The sequence below is a fragment of the Tamandua tetradactyla genome, chromosome 14 (assembly GCF_023851605.1).
Source record: "Tamandua tetradactyla isolate mTamTet1 chromosome 14, mTamTet1.pri, whole genome shotgun sequence".
Taxonomy (NCBI): Eukaryota; Metazoa; Chordata; class Mammalia; order Pilosa; family Myrmecophagidae; genus Tamandua; species Tamandua tetradactyla.
The window spans coordinates 14228766-14246116 of record NC_135340.1 but is presented as its reverse complement, the minus strand read 5'-3'; the positions used below and the strand labels follow the sequence as shown (position 1 = coordinate 14246116).

General features: G+C 35.5%; 1 protein-coding gene across 4 annotated transcripts in view; it reads left to right on the top strand.

Moving 5' to 3' along the window:
* Nucleotides 1-17351, top strand: part of MIA2 (MIA SH3 domain ER export factor 2) — a 207927-nt gene that overhangs the window by 44195 nt on the left and 146381 nt on the right. For all 4 annotated transcript variants that reach the window (XR_013162181.1, XR_013162180.1, XM_077126879.1 and 1 more), the window contains exons 5-6: nucleotides 8045-8242; nucleotides 8347-8447. Coding sequence is in view for 2 of the 4 variants with exons in the window: in XM_077126879.1 (XP_076982994.1) it covers nucleotides 8045-8242; nucleotides 8347-8447 (299 nt within the window). In the remaining 2 variants the exon portion in view is untranslated. The remainder of the gene's footprint in view (nucleotides 1-8044; nucleotides 8243-8346; nucleotides 8448-17351) is intronic.

The following is a 17351-nucleotide window of genomic DNA, read 5'->3' as shown; positions in this document are numbered from 1 at the left end:
TGCCTCAGTTGCCCTCCTTTCCCTTCTCTAACTTTTCCATGGGTCAGGGCTAATCTCAAGCTACTTTAGTTGGCCATCCTCCTGGAAGTCTTAATAGTTCATTTTTAATGCTAATGTTTATATGTGGTATTAAGTTACAATGTGCGTTTGCTCAACTGGGACATTCATCTTTTAAACAATGCGAAATAAATGACAGCATCAAAGTGGTATGTTAAGAACCATAAACTCAAAGATCAATAGAAGACATTGAAGAGTGCACTATTATACTTTAATATTGCTTTTCAAAACTTCACTGATACTTTTCTATTCCTAGTCTTAAGAAGTAACAGATTTGTTTCCTGGTGCCTGCCCCTGAAAAAAAAAAGTAACTTAGAAGCATATCCCACAGTTTTCTTGGATATGGTACTTTAGTTTTTTTTTTTTTTTAAGCTGTTTGACTAAGTCTTCTTAAACTCTGTTTAGCTAATAAGTTTTAAACTCTCTTTAAAAATTGAATCAATTGTTTTAAAATAATTTGAGGATCATTGTGGCATAGTATGAACTAGTAAATGGTACAAAATAACAAACTGATAAATTTTGACCTATATGTCCTAAATCAGAAAATTGTCATTAATTTATGGGAGTGATAATTCTTTCTTTTTTTAATTAATTTTTTTATTTTTAAAAAAATACCAAAAAACACCAAACAAACGCAAACATTCATAACTTTTGATCTTTCGGTTCTACGTATATGATCAATAATTCACAATATCATCACATAGTTGCCTACTCATCATCATTATCATTTCTTGGAACATTTGCATCTATTCAGAAAAAGAAATTAAAGAGAAAACAAAAAAATTCATACATACTATACCCCCCACTCCTCCCTCTACTGATCACCAGCATTTCAATCTAAATTTATTTTAACATTTGTTCCCCCTATTATTCATCTTTATTCCATATGTTTTACTTGTCTGTGGATAAGGTATATAAAAGGAGCATCAGACACAAGGTTTTCACAATCATGCAGTCACATTGTGAAAGCTGTATCATTATACACATCTTCAAGAAACATGGCTACTGGAACACAGCTCTACATTTTCAAGCAGTTCCCTCCAGCCTCTCCACTACATCTTGACTAACAAGGTGATATCTATTTAATGCATAAGAATAACCTCTAAGGATAACCTCTTGACTCTGTTTGGAATCTCTCAGCCATTGACACTTTATTTTGTCTCATTTCACTCTTTCCCCTTTTGGTCGAGAAGCTTTTCTCAATCCCCTGATGCTGAGTCTCAGCTCATTCCAGGATTCCTGTTCCATGTTGCCAGGAAGATCCACACCCTGGGAGTCATGTCCCATGTAGACAGGAGGAGGGTGTTGTGTTGGCTGGAGAGAGAGGCCACATCTGAGCAACAAAAGAGGTTCTCTTGGGGGTGACTCTTAGGCCTAATTTTAAGTAGACTTGACCTATCCTTCGTGGGGTTACGTTTCATATGAACAAACCCCAAGATTGGGGGCTCAGCCTATAACTTTGGTTGTCCGCACTGCTTGTGAGAATATCAAGAATTCAACTTGGGGAAGTTGAATTTTCCCCTTTTGTCACCATTCCCCGAAGGGGACTTTGCAAATACACTTTTATTCACTGCTCAAATCACTCTGGGATTTATCGGGACATCACTCTGGACAAACCAACAAAATCTCATGTCCTACTCAAGGCTCCATGTACTTATGGTGTTCAATTAAGCTAGCTACATAAGTTATATTAGGAAATGCACTAGTCAAAATATAAATTTTGTACCAAATAAACATTTTTGCTTTAGTCTCACACATAAGGTAAAATTTTAAAATATTAATTACCATCTATTTTCAGCACCCTGTAGTAATGACATTCCTTTGTTCTTCCTCATGCAAAAACATTTTTTAAATTTGTAGATTTAGTCACTATCATTATACACTCTAGGCATTCCTAGATTACACCATCTTAGTCTTTATCGTCTTTCTTTCTGATTTCATTTATGCCCCCAGCCCTCCTCCCTCTATCATTCTCATACTCAGCTTCATTCAGTGTTTTAACATAATTGTATTACAGTAAGTAGTATTGTGCTGTCCATTTCAGAGTTTACATTTAGTCCTGTTGCACAATCTGGATCCCTTCAGCTCCATTTGCCCAATATCTTACCCTATGGTCTCTGTTACTAATGGAATTCTCCAAGTTCATTCACTAATGTCAGTTCATATCAGTGAGACCATACAGTATTTGTCCTTTTGTTTCTGGCTAATCTCACTCAGCATAATGGATAATTCTTTCTTAAATGAAAATTCTCAACAGAGGTACATACATTTTTTTCATTTAAAATCTGAATTCCGGTGTATTGTGATTCATTTAAAGATTTAATCTAGGCAATCCTTGGAGATATTCATGCCACCACAATAAAGCAATATCATGAGTCGCATAATTTTTCTGTTTTCCCAGTGGATATAAAAGTTATGTGTACATTATAATGTAGTCTATAAAGTGTGCAATAAAATGTCTAAAAAGACAATGTACATACCTTAATTTAAAAATACTTTATTGCTAAAAAATGTTAATCATTTTACCCTTCAAGGTATCTTAATCTTTTTGCTAAGTGAGGGTCTTTCCTCAGTGTTGGTGGTTGCCGACTGATCAGGGAGGCCTTACTGAAGGTTGGGGTGGCCGTGGCAATTTTGTAAAATAAGACAATGAAATTTGGCACATCGATTGACCTTCCTTTCACGAAAGATTTCTCTGTAGCATGCGATGCTGTTTGATAGCATTTTACCCAAGAACTTTTTTCAAAGTTGGAGTCAACCCACTTCAACCCTACTGGTGTTTTATCAACTAAGTTTATGTAATATTCTAAATACCTTGTTGTCATTTCAACAATGTTCCAAGCATGTTCACCAGTAGTAGTTTCTCAAGAAACCACTTTCTTTGTTCATCCGTAAGAAGCAACTCCCCATCCATTTAAGTTTTATTGTGAGATTGCAGCAATTTCCTTCATGTTTGTCACAATATGAGACCAAAACCATTAATTTTTTATCACGTTTTATGCATTTGCTTTTTAGATGCTATAGGAAGTAAAAGGTGGCGTTAGAAATAAAAAATACAATAGCACTGGTATATTTACCCATGTCAATATCTTTAGCAGAAGGCTTTATTATTTCAAATGGCTTCAATCAAGTGTCGCCATTTCAACCTGAGAACTTCCTTTTGTATTTCTTGTAAGGCTAAGTATGGTAGTGATAGTTTTTCAACTTCTGTTTATCTATGAATGTCTTAATTCCTCCTTCATTTCTGATATAAAATCTTGGTTGGCAATTTTTTTTTTTTTTTTGCTTTCAGAGCTTTAAATGACTTCCTCCTGCCTTCTTACCTCCATGAATTCTGATGAGAAATCAGCAGTTAATTTTATTGAAGCTTCCTTGTTTGTGAAACATTGTTTCTCTTTTGTGCTTTGAGAATTCTGTCTTTATCTTTCGCATTTGACAGTCTGACTATAACATGGTTGTGGTTTGGGTCTATTCAGGTTTCTCCTGTTTGGAGTTTTTTGAGCATCTTGAATATGTATATTCACATCTCTTTTTTATATTGCTAAATTTGGAAGTTTTAAGTCATTATTTCCTTGAATATTTTCTTTCCATTTCTCTCTTCTTCTGTGACTCTCAAAATGCATTTATTGGTATGCTTGATGATGTGTCGCATGTTTCTCAAGCTCTAATCACTTTTCTTCTTTCTTTCCTTTTTCTGCTCTTCAGACTGGATAATTTCAATGATCTTATCTTCAAGTTCACTGAACCTTTCTTCTGTCAGCTCCAATCTGCTGTTGAACTCCTCTAGGGAATCTTTAATTTTTGTTACTGTGGTCTTCAGCTCTGTTTGGCTCCTTTTAATAATTTCCATCTCTCTATTGATAATCTTTTTTTATTAAAAAAATTAACAACAAGCAAAAACATATATCATTCCATTCTACATATATGATCAGTAATTCTTAATATCATCACATAGTTGCATATTCATCTATTGATAATCTTTTTGAGTTCATCTATCCTTTTCCTTATTTCTTTTAGTACTTTGTCCATATTTTCCTTTAGTTCATTGAGCATGTTTAGGACAATTTTTTAAAATGCCTTTGTCTGGAATTTCCCAGGCTCAGTCCTCCATACTGATGGTTTCTAATGCTTTAATATTTTTCTTTGCCTGGGCCATCACTTCCTTTATTATAAAAAGTTTTATAATCTTTTGCTGAAATCTTGGCCTTTTGACATTTTAGTGTTGTTACTGGATTTAGATTATGAGGTGATTGGTTCTTAAGCTTGCATCCAGCTAATGTTATGAAACACCTTTCTTTGAATGCCTGGAGCTAAACAAAACAAAACAAGAGAATAAGAAGGAGAAGGAGAAGGAGGAAGAGGAGGAAGGAAAAAGAAAACATTTTTCTTAGTCTTTGCAGATTAACTTCTGCAAATACTTTCATTCATGGCTCATCTATAAATTTTTGTATAATCTTTTTTTTATGTAACTAGTTCACTTTGTTCTGTTCATTAAATAGAATTAACTGTCAAACCAAGCAAGCCATAGATTAAGGAATTTGGGGCATTTTTACTTTCTTTCTGGTCCTTTAATAGATAAAGTAATAAAAATCTATTTCATGTATTTTCTTGAGAGGTGAGGATACTTGTTTTTTTGTAATGAAACTTAGATATTACATCCTCTTGGATAAAAAAATATTTCTCAGAAGTGAAATCTCATGAAGATCTAATTGTTGTCTTATTCTTAATGATACGTTTATATAGTACAAAGGACTTGTCATTGACAATTGTGTTAGTATTGTTTTTTTTTAAAAAAGTTTTTAGTGAGAGACTGGGGAAAAATGTAGAAGTACTAAACTTCCCCACCTGGGGAAGACATGATATTCTTGCAAGCATTTGGGGACTACCAATTTAATAGGCCAAGCCCTCAATCTTGGGGTTTGCTGTTATGAAACATTGCTGTAAAGGAGAAGGTAAGAATACTTATAATTATGCCTAAGGGTCACCTCTGGAGAACCCTTTTTGTTGCTCAAATATGTCTCTCAAAGCCAACTTTGCAGATAAACTCACTGCTCCCCTCTATGCGAGACATGAGTCCCAGGGGCGTAAATCTCCCTGGCAATGTGGGACCTGACTCCCAAAGATGAGCCTGGCCCTGGCATTGTGGGATTGAGAAAGACCTCTTGACCAAAAGGAGGAAGAGAAATGAAGCAAAATAAAGTTTCAGTGGCTGAGAGATTTCAAATAGAGTTGAGAGGTCATTCTGGTAATTATTCTTAGGCATTATAAAGATATCCCTTTTCAGTTTTTGTAGTATTGAAGTAGCTAGAGGGAAATGCCTGAAACCATTAATCTGTAATCCAGTAGCCTTGATTCTTTTAATTTTTTTTTTAACTTTTGCTATTGTGAAATATAATATGTATACAAAAAAAGCAGTACATTTCCAAGTACATTTTAACAAGTAGTTATAGAATAGATTTTAAAGTTTGGTATGGGTTACAGTTCCGCCATTTTTTTTTTTAACATGGGCAGGCACCGGGAATTGAACCCAGGTCCTCGGGCATGGCAGGCAAGCATTCTTACCTGCTGAGCCACCATGGCCCGCCCAGTTCCACCATTTTTTGTTTTTTTTTTTTCTGCTAGCAGCTCCAAGACACTGGAGACCAACAGAAATATCAATATAATGATTCAGCAGTCATACTCATTTGTTAAATCCTATCTTCTCTGTTATACTGATTCTTGAAGATGAATGTGCAACAAATGGCTTTTAAGGTGTGACCATGTGATTGTGAAAACCTTGGTAGTGACACTCCCTTTATCCAGTGTATAGATGGAAGAGTAAGAAAATGGAGACAAAAGATGAATAAATAATAGGGGGGATGGGGTAAGGATGTTTTGGGTGTTCTTTTTTACTTTTATTTTTATTGTTTTTTTGAGTAACAAAATATTCAGAAATTGATTGTGATGATGAGTACACTATATGGTGATACTGTGAACCACTGATTGTATACTTTAGACAATTATATGGTATGTGAATATGTCTCAATAAAATTGCATTAAAATAGTTTTTAGGACACACAGGCAATGTAGAGAATAGAACTGTATAAAGTTTTTGTAATCATTCCTTGTCTAAAGAATAAAGGAAAAGCTGTGTGGTAGGCTAAATGATGTCTGACCAAGATATCCATGTCCTAATCCCCAGGAACTGTTGTTGTTTTTTTTTTCCTCTCAACTGTTAAGCAAATACCATGCAGTGGATTGGTTTAAACAACTGGTATTTATTAGCTCTTGGTTTTGAGGATAGGAAAAATTCCAAATCAAGGTGTCATCAAGACTGGTGCTCTGGGACTGGCTGTTGGTGATCCTTGGTCCTGGGCTCCTCTGTCACATGAAAATAGACATGGAGAACTCTCTTGGCCTCTCCCTTCTCTTCTGGTTCCCAGTGATGTTCACCTTCTTGCTTCCTGTTGCTTTCTGTCTGAATTTCATTCTGCTTATAAAGGACTACAGTAATAGGATTAAGACCCATTCTTATTGAGTTAGGTCACACCTTAATTGAAGTAACCTTATTAAAAAATCTTACTTATAATGGGTTCAGAATGGATTCAGTTTAGTATATGTTTTTCTTGGGGGTATGTAGCTACAAGCCACCATACCAGTGAATATATTACCTTACATGGCAAAAAGGACTATGAAAGTGTGATTAAGGATCTTGAGATGGGGAGATTATTCTAATAGGCCCAATATAATCACAAGGTTCTTTAAATGAGAGAGGCAGGACTCTCTCTCCAGCCAACACAACAAGCAAACTCACCACCCTCCCATTGTCTTTGTGGGACATGACTACCAGGGGTGTGGACCTTCCTGGCTACGTGGGATAAAAATCCTAGAATGAGCTGAGACTCAGCATTAAGGGATTGAGAAAACCTTCTCAACCAAAAGGGGGAACAGTGAAATGAGACAAAATAAAGTGTCAATGGCTGAGAAATTCTAAACAGAGTCGAGAGGTTATCTTGGAGGTTATTCTTACACATTAAGTAGATATCACCTTGTTATTCAAGATGTAATGGAGAGGCTGGAGGGAACTGCCTGAAAACGTAGAGCTCTCTTCCAGTAGCCATGTTTCTTGATGATGACTGAATAATGATATAGCTTTCACAGTGTGACTGTGTGATTGTGGAAACCTTGTGTCTGATGCTCCTTTTATCTACCTTGTCAACAGACAAGTAGAACATATGGAATAAAAATAAATAATGGGGGAACAAATGTTAAAATAAATTTAGTTTGAAATGTTAGTGATCAATGAAAGTTAGGCGTAAGGGTATGGTATGTATTATCTTTTTTTTTCTGTTTTCATTTTATTTCTTTTTCTGTTTTTTTTATTTTTTTTTCTGAATTGATGCAAATGTTTTAAGAAATGATGAATATGCAACTAAGTCGTGATATTGTGAATTACTGATTATACATGTAGAACGGAATGATTACGTGTTAATGTTTTAGTTCATTTGTTAATTTTTTAAAATAAATAAATAAATAAATAAATAAAAATAGGTTAAGAGCCCCCCCCCCCCAAAAAAAAGAGGGAGGCAGGAGGGCAGGGTAAGACAGAGAGAGATATGGGAAGATACTGTGCTGCCGGCTTTGAAGATGAAAGATGGGCCATGAGCAAAGGAATGCAGGGGACCTCTAGATGGAGAAAGGACAAGGAAATAAATTCTTCCCTAGAGCTTCCGAAGGATCACAGCAGTGACAAGCCCTTGATGCTAGGACTTTTGTCCTCCAGAAAGGAAAGAGAATAAATGTTATTGTTTAAGCCAACAGGTTTGTGGTAGTTTATTACATAAGCAATAGGAAACTAATACAAGCTACAATTTATGTTTAGTGAACTCTCTGAATAAAATGTCACAGTGAACACAGAGTCTCAAAGAATGACATGCCCCAAAAACAAAAGGGCAGGGTACATCAATGCAAGTATTAAACAGTTACATTTCTTGTAATGTATTTGCAGATATGGTTTCTAAAATAGGGTTACCTATGAGAATTCATGAAGAAGTACATTTCAAAACCTTATCTTCTGAAGATGATGAAATATCAAAAACATTACTAGAGACTGAAGGGGCTACTCAGGTGGAAATCTACAGTTCTGTGGAAAATACCCTATTAAATAGTCAGATGTTTTCAACTAACACTTTTTCTCCTGATAAAGGTAAGAAAAGGGTTATTTGTTCTCTAATATGGCAATTAAGAAAGAATTTAGATTTAAATGTCATATAATAACCAATGTTAATATGTTTTATTTATAATCAACAGAAGATGCTTCCGAATTTCAGATGCTGCAATATTTACTTCAAATAGATGTTTATAATTTCATGAATTCTACAGTTTCACCAATTCTAATTCTTATAGAAAGGGTAAGTTGGCCTTTTAAGTCTTTTGAGAAAACTTAAACCATTTTACCAAATATAGGAGGAAAGCTGCAAGTTATGTTTGAGTGAATCCTTTGTATATGAACCTTGCAAAATGTTTCTCTTTCCATGATATTTTGCATGTAAGGTTTCTCTTACATGAACATTTTGTTGCATGAATATTGTGAGGATTTTTAAAAAATCCGCCTTGAGCTTTGTTTGAGCTAAGCATTGGTTTTCTTTCTTTATTTTTTTCAAGATAGGGAAAGCCATATTAGGTGAATTAACTACAAAATAATATAAACTAAAAATGAGTCCTAACTAAATCATTACTATATGAATGACAGTTATAACCTCAAAATGGTATAAGTTGAAAGGCTAACAAAAGCAGTCATAGTTCAAAAGTTAACCAAGCTATTTCTAAAATTTCAAATTCTGTCCATTTTTTCAATTATTATAAACTCTATTAGTATATGAGTTAACACAAAAGAACCTGCTTGGCACTTAGGCATTTTATAAATATTATCTCCTTTTCTCCTCTGTTATTACTATGTCAATAATTTGTACACATGTACAAATCAAAATTTCCCTTTATAATCACTTATAACTGCATTCACAATATTGTGCTCCTATCACAAACATCTACTATTCAAACTTTTTCATCATCTCAGACAGAAATTTAGCATCCATTAAGCAATAACTTTCCCTTCCCTGTACGTCCCAGCCCCTGGTAATCTGTAATCTACTATCTGTCTCTATGAATTTGCTTGTAATAGGTATTTCAATAAGTGAGATCATATAATATTTTTCTTTTTTGTGTCTGGCTTATTTTACTCCACGTGATGTTTTCAAAGTCAAACCATGTGGTAGCACGTAGTAAAACTTTATTACTTTTTGTGGCTGAATAATACTACATTGTGTGCATATCACATTTTGTTTGTCCTGTTTGTTGACAGACACTTGGGTTGCCTTCACCTTTTGGCTATTGTGAATAATGGTACTATGAACATCAGTGTACAGATATCTGCTTGAATCTCTGACTTCAATTATTTTGTGTAGATAACAAGAAATGAGATTGTTGGGTCGTATGGTAATTTTATGTTCAACTTCCAAGGAACCGCCAAACTGATTTTCACAGCAGTGGCACCATTTTACAATCCCACCAATAATGGATAAGAGTTCAGATTTCTCTGCATACTTGCCAGCACATGCTGTTTTCTTTACTTTCCATTTTTTTCATAAAGCCATCCTAATGAGTATGACATTGGATCTCAGTGTGGTTTTGATTTGCATTTACCTGATAACCAATGCTGTAGAACATCTTTTTATGTGCTTATGGGATATTTGCATATCTTCTTTGAAGTAATGTCTTTACAAATCCTTAGCCCATTTTTTCTTCTTTTTAAATTTTTTTTAATATAAAACATACAAACACAAACATTCTTAACATATGAGCATTCCATTTTTGGTGTATAATCAATAACTCACAATATCATCACATAGTTGTATATTCATCACTATGATCATTTCTTAGAACATTTGCATCAATTCAGGAAAAGAAATTAAAAGGAAAAAAAACTCATACATACCATACTTCTTACCCCTCCCTCCCTCTTGACTGCTAGTATTTCCATCTACCCAATATATTTTAGCCTTTCTTTCCCCTATTTTTTTCTATACCCCTTACCACTCCCTTTCATTGATCACTAGCATTTCAATCTGCTAAATTTCTTAGCCCATTTTAAAATTGAGTTGTCTTTTTGTTGAATTGTAGCCGTTCTTGATATATTTTGGATATTAAACCCTTATCAGATGTATAGTTAGCAATTTTCTCCCATTCTGCAGGTTGTCTTTTCACTTTCTTGATAATATTCTTTGACATAAGAAAGTTTTTAACTTTAACAAAGTCCATTTGTCTATTTTTTCTTTCTTTTGTTGCTTGTTTTTTGTGTGTGTGTGTGTGTGTGTGTATGTATGAGACATCAAGAAATCACTGCCAAATCCGAAGTTATAGAAGTTTCTTTCTATGTTTTTTTGCAAGAGTTTTGTAGTTTTAGCTCTTATGTTTAGGTCCATGATTCATTTAGAATTAATTTTGCATATGGTGTGAGGTATGAGTTCAACTTCATTCTTTTATATGTGACTATCCTGTTTCTCCACACTATCAGTTGAAGAGATTGTTCTTTCCCCAATTAATGAATTTGGCACCCTTGTTAAAAATAAATCGGCCAACAGTACCATTCCAGCCAATCCTAAAGAACACTCAGGGTAATATATAAGATTCCACAAGATTCCATGCACTAGAGTAACTTTCTAGAAGCCTACAACCTCCAGATGGGTCCCTGGTTCAGATAAGTCCTGAAACCCAGCCCAGCCTCTCCAGAACATCAGACAGTTCCATCTCCCTACCCCATTTTAGTGCAGACACTTCCAATATGGAAAATTTAGAATGACCATAGCCCAAACACGCCTAAAGAGAGGGATGGAAAGATCAATGGTAATGGTGGAGTTTTACAGTGAAGATATGATTTAACAAATGAATATGAATGCTGAATCATTAAATTGATATCTCTTTTAGTAGCCAGTAACTTAGAGCGCCTAGAAATAAAAACTTAAAATTATGGAAATGTAACCCACATAAAACTCTGAAATGTTTTACAACTAATTGTCCTGCTGTACTTTGAAATTTATTGCTTTTTCGTGTATGTTATTTTTCACAAAAAAAGGGAAAAAAGTCAATTGTGATGATAAAAAATATTTAAAACTTCTAGTCTCCTATATTCTGGAGCAGCTAGAAGGAAAAATATGAGAGGATCGTATGATAGCCCATGATAAACTCTGGGATCTGTCCTGTAACTACTTGTTGAAGAGTTCTTTGAAAACTATTGCTTTCTTATTTCTTTGCTTTGTATATATGTTATACTATACAATAAAAAAAGTAAAATAAATAAATTGGCCAAATAGAACAAAACAAAGCAAGAAAAAAAAATCAGCCATAGATGTGAGGGGTTATTTCTGAACTCTCAGTTCTATTGCATTGGGTTATATGTCTTTTTTAATGCCAGTACCACACTGTTTTGATTACTGTGGCTTTGTAGTAAGTTTTGATATCAGGAAGAATGAGACCTCCAATTTTTTTTTTCTTTTTCAATATTGATTTTTGATTGCTTTGGGCCTCTTGCAATTCTATATGAATTTGAGGTTTGGCTTCTCCATTCCCCCCCACACCCCCCAGAAAAAGGCTGCTGGGATTTTGATAGGTATTGTTTTGAATCTATAGATCCCTTTCGGTAATATTGACATCGTATGTTAAGCCATCCTATTCATGAACATGGGATGCCTTGTGTTCTAGTTTGCTAGCTGCTGGAATGCAACACACCAGAGACGGATTGGCTTTTAATAAAAGGGGATTTATTTTGTTGGTTCTTCAGAGGAAAGGCAGCTAACTTTCCACTGAGGTTCTTTCTTACGTGGAAGGCACAGGATGGTCTCTGCTGGTCTTCTCTCCAGGCCCCTGGGTTCCAACAACTTTCCCCAGGGTGAATTCTTTCTGCATCTCCAAAGGCCAGGGCTGAGCTGCGAGTGCTGAGATGAGGTATGCCGAACTGCATAGGCTGTGCTACCTTGCATTCTCTCATTTAAGCACCAGCCAATTAAGTCAAATGTCACTCATTGCAGCAGACACGCCTCCTACCTGACTGCAGATGTAATTAGCAACAGATGAGGTTCACGTACCATTGGCTTATGTCCACAGCAACAAAACTAGGTATGCTCACCTGGCCAAGTTGACAACTAAATCTAACTAACACACCTTGCCATTTATTTAGATCTTCTTTCTTTCAGTGGCGTTTTGTAGTTTTCAGTGTGTAAGACCTTCACCTCCTTGGTTATATTTATTCCTAGTTATTTTATTCTTTCAAATGGTATTGTGAATGAAATTATATTTTGTGTGTGCATGTGTTTTGTAGATAGCTGCATTTATTGGCTTCTAATACATTATTATTGTTCACATTACTTTAGTGAATAACTAAGATAAAGTTTTAGAAGAGGCTCTCCTCTCTAATAAGGATCTAATAGGTCATGCTTGCATCCATAGCTCTCTTGGTATAAACTATCCTATTATTACAAAGGTAGTTTTTAATTTATTCTAGTGCCATTTAAAATATTTTTATTATAAATGACAAACAAACATACAAACATTCTTGATATGGTTACAATCAATGGCTCACAATATCATCACATAGCTATGTATTTATAACCATGATGATTTTTTGAACATTTACATCTCTCCAGCAAAAGAAATAAAAAAGAAAAAGGAAAAAACTCATACATGCTGTGCCCCTTACCCATCCCTCACATTGGCCACTAATATTTCAAGCTACTCAATTTATTTAACCTTTGTTACCCCTTGTTCTAGTTTGCTAGATGCTGGAATGCAATATACCAGAAACAGAATGGCTTTTAAAAAGGGGAATTTAATAAGTTGCTACTTTACAGTTCTAAGGCCAAGAAAATATTCCAATTAAAATAAATCTATAGACATGTCCAATCAAAGGCACCCAGGGAAAGATACCTTGGTTCAATAAGGCCAGTGAAGTTCAGGGTTTTTCTTTCAAGTGAGAAGGCATATGGTGAACACAGTCCGGGCTTCTCTCTCAAGTGGGAGAGCACATGGTGAACACGGCATCATCTGCTAGCTTTCTCTCCTGGCTTCCTGTTTCATGAATCTCCCCAGGAGGCATTTTCCTACTTCATCTCCAAAGGTCGCTGGCTGGTGGACTCTGCTTCGTGGTGCTATAGTGTTCTCTGCTCTCTCTGAATCTCTCTCATTCTCCAAAATGCTTCCTCTTTTATAGGACTTCAGAAACTAATCAAGACCCACCCAAATGGCTGGAGGCACACCTCCAGCTAATCCAGTTTGACAGCCACTCTTGATTAAATCACATATCCAGGGGGTTGATCTAATTACAGTTTCAAACATACAATACTGAATAGGGATTAGAAGAAATTGCTGCCTTTACAAAATGGGATTAGTATTAAAACATGGCTTTTCTAGGGTACATACATCCTTTCAAACCAGCATGCCCCTATTATTTGTTTATTTCTTATCCATATTTTTTACTCATCTGTCCATACCGTAGATAAAAGGAACATCATACACAAGGTGTTCACAATCACACAGTCAAATCACGAAAGCTATATCATTATGCAATCATCATCAAGACACATGGCTACTGGAACACAGCCCTACATTTCAGGTATTTCCCTCTAGTCACTCTAATACGCCATAAACTAAAAAGGGGATATCTATATAATGCGTAAGAATAACCTCCAGGATAACTTCTCGATTCTGAAATCTCTCAGCTGCTGACACTTTATTTGTTCTCATTTCTCTCTTCCCCCTTTCAGTCGAGAAGGTTTTCTCAATCCTTTGATACTGAGTCCTAGCCCATTCTAGGATTTCTGTTCCATGTTGCCAGGAAGGTTTACTCCCCTGGGAGTCATGTCCCATGTAGAGAGGGGGAGGGCAGTGAGTTTGTTTACTGTGTTGGCTGAGAGAGAGAGAGACCCCATCTGAGCAATGAAAGAGGTTCTCTGGGGGTGACTCTTAGGCCTAATTTTAAGTAGGCTTAGCCTATTCTTTGCTGGGATAAGTTTCATAGATGCAAACCCCAAGGTTGAAGTCTCAGCCTAATGATTTGGTTGTCCCCACTGCTTGCAAGAATATCAGGAATTCTCTAAATGGGGAAGTGATTCCCCCAGGAGGACCCCTGCAAATATCTCTTTATTCACTGTTCAAATCACCCTGGGATTTATTGGGGCATCACACTAACCTGGACAAAACAACAAAATCTCATGCCCCTATTCAAGGCTCCATGTATTTATGGTGTTCAATTAAACTGTCCATATAAATTAAATTAGGAAATGTACTAGTCAAAATATAAATTTTGTACCAAATAAACATTTCCTGCTTTAGTCTCACACAGAAGTTGAAGTTTTAAAATATGAATGACCATCTATTTTTCAGCATCCTGCAATATTGACATTCCTTTGTTCTTTGTCATGCAAAAACATTTTTAAATTTGTACATTAAGTCACTATCATTATACATTCTAGGCATTTCTAGATTATACCATCTCAGTCTTTATCATCTATCTTTCCTTCTGGTTTCATATGTTTTCTTTTTTTAATTAAAAAAAATTACAAGAAACAAACATTCCCAACACATACACTCAGCAATTCACAATATCATCACATAGTTGCATATTCATCATCATGATCATTTCCCAGAACATTAGCATCAATTCAGAAAAAGAAATAAAAAGACAACAGAAAAATATAACAAACAGAAAAAAAAAATGTTACAGGCCATATCCCTTACTGTTCCCTTTCATTGATCACTAGCATTTCAAACTAAATCTATTTTAACATTTGTTCCCCCTATTATTTATTTTTATTCCATACGTTCTATTCTTCTGTTGATATAGTAGCTAAAAGGAGCATCAGACACAAGGTTTTCACAGTCACAGAGTCTCATTGTGAAAGCTATATCATTATACAATCATCATCAAGAAACATGGCTACTGGAAGACAACTCTACATTTTCAGGCAGTTCCCTCCAGCCTCTCCATTACATCTTGGATAACAAAGTGATATCTACTTAATGCATAAGAATAACCTCCAGGACAACCTCTTGACTCTGTTTGGAATCTCTCAGCCATTGACACTTTGTCTCATTTCACTCTTCCCCCTTTTGGTCCAGAAGGTTTTCTCAATCCGTTGATGATGGGTCTCAGCTCATTCTAGAGTTTTTCGCAATCCCTTGATTCTGAATCTCAGCTCATTCTGGGATTTCTGTCCCACGTTGCCAGGAACATCCACGCCCCTGGTAGTCATATCCCACGTAGACAGGGGGAGGGTGGTGAGTCTGCTTGCTGTGTTGGCTGGAGAGAGAGGCCACATCTGAGCAACAAAAGAGGTTCTCTTGAGGGTGACTCTTAGGTTTCATTTTAAATAGGCTTGACCTATCCCCTGTGGGGTTAAGTTTCATATGAACAACCCCCAAGACTGGGGGCTCAGCCTATAGCTTTGGTTGTCCACACTGCTTGTGAGAATATCAAGAATTCAACTTGGGGAAGTTGAATTTTCCCCCGTTCTCACCATTCCCTGAAGGGGACTTTGCAAATACTTTTCCACTCACTGATCAAATCACTCTGGGATTCATCAGGGCATCACCTGGACAAACCAACAAAATCTCATGTCCTATACAAAGTTCGATGTACTTAAGGTGTTCAACCAACTATCTACATAAGTTATATTAGGAGATGCACTAGTCAAAGTATAGATTTGTACCAAATAAACATTTTTTGCTTTAGTCTCACACATTAGTTGAAATTTTAAAATATTAAACACCATCTATTTTCAGCACACTGCAGTAATGACATTCTTTTGTTCTTCCTCATGCAAAAACATTTTTTAAATTTGTACACTTAGTCACTATCACTATACACTCTAGGCATTCCTTGATTACACCATCTCAATCTTTATTGTCTATCTTTCTTTGTGATTTCATTTATGCCCCAGCCCTCCTCCCTCTATCATTCTCATACTCGGCTTCATTCAGTGTTTTAACATAATTGTAGTACAGTTAGGTAATATTGTGCTGTCCATTTCTGAGTTTTTATATTCAGTCCTGTTGCACAGTCTGTATCGCTTCAGCTCCAGTTACCAAATATCTTACCCTATTTCTATCTCCAGATGGTCTCTGTTACCAAGGAAATATTCCAAGTTTATTCACTAATGTCAGTTCATATCAGTGAGACCATACAGTATTTGTCCTTTTGTTTCTGGCTAATCACACTCAGCATAATGTCCTTAAGGCCCATTCATGTTGTTACATACTTCATAATTTTATTCTGTCTTATAGCTGCATAATATTCCATCTTATGTAAATGTCACAGTTTGTTTAGCCAACTGTCTGTTGATGGACATTTTGGCTATTTCCATCTCTTGGTAATTGGTAATAATGCTGCTATAAACATTGGTGTGTAAATGTCCATTTGTGTCCTTGGCCTCGTGTCCTTTGAGTAGAGACAGCATATAGATGGGTCCTGTTTTTTAATCCATTCTGCCAGCCTATGTCTTCTGACTGGAGAGTTTAATCCATTAACATTCAGTGTTATTACTGCATGGGTAGTACTTTCTTCTACTATGTCATATCTAATTTTCCTTCTTTTTACCTTTACTCATAGACTTCCTTTCTACACTCTTCTCCACGCCTCTCTCTTCTGTCTTCGTATCTGTCTCTAGTGCTCCCTTTAGTATTTTTTTAAACTTTTTTATTAATTAAAAAAATTAACAAACAAATCATTTAGATATCATTCCATTCTACATATACAATCAGTAATTCTCAATATCATCACATAGTTGCATATTCATCATTTCTTAGTACATTTGCATTGACTCAGAAAGAGAAATAAAAAGACAACAGAAAAAGAAATAAAATGATAATAGAGAAAAAAAAGACTATACATACCATACCCCCTACCCCTCGCCTTCATTTACCACTAGCATTTCAAACTGAATTTTTTAAATATTTGTTCCCCCTATTATTTATTTCCATTCCATATGTTCTACTCTTCTGTTGATACAGTAGCTAAAAGGAGCATCAGACATAAGGTTTTCACATTCACAGAGTCTCATTGTGAAAGCTATATCATTGTTCAATCATCATCAAGAAACATGGCTACTGGAACACAGCTCTACATTTTCAGGCAGTTTCCTCCAGCCTCTCCGCTACATCTTGAACAACAAGGTGATATCTACTTAAGGTGTAAGAATAACCTCCGGGATAACCTCTCGACTCTGTTTGGAATCTCTCAGCCATTGACACTTTGTCTCATTTTACTC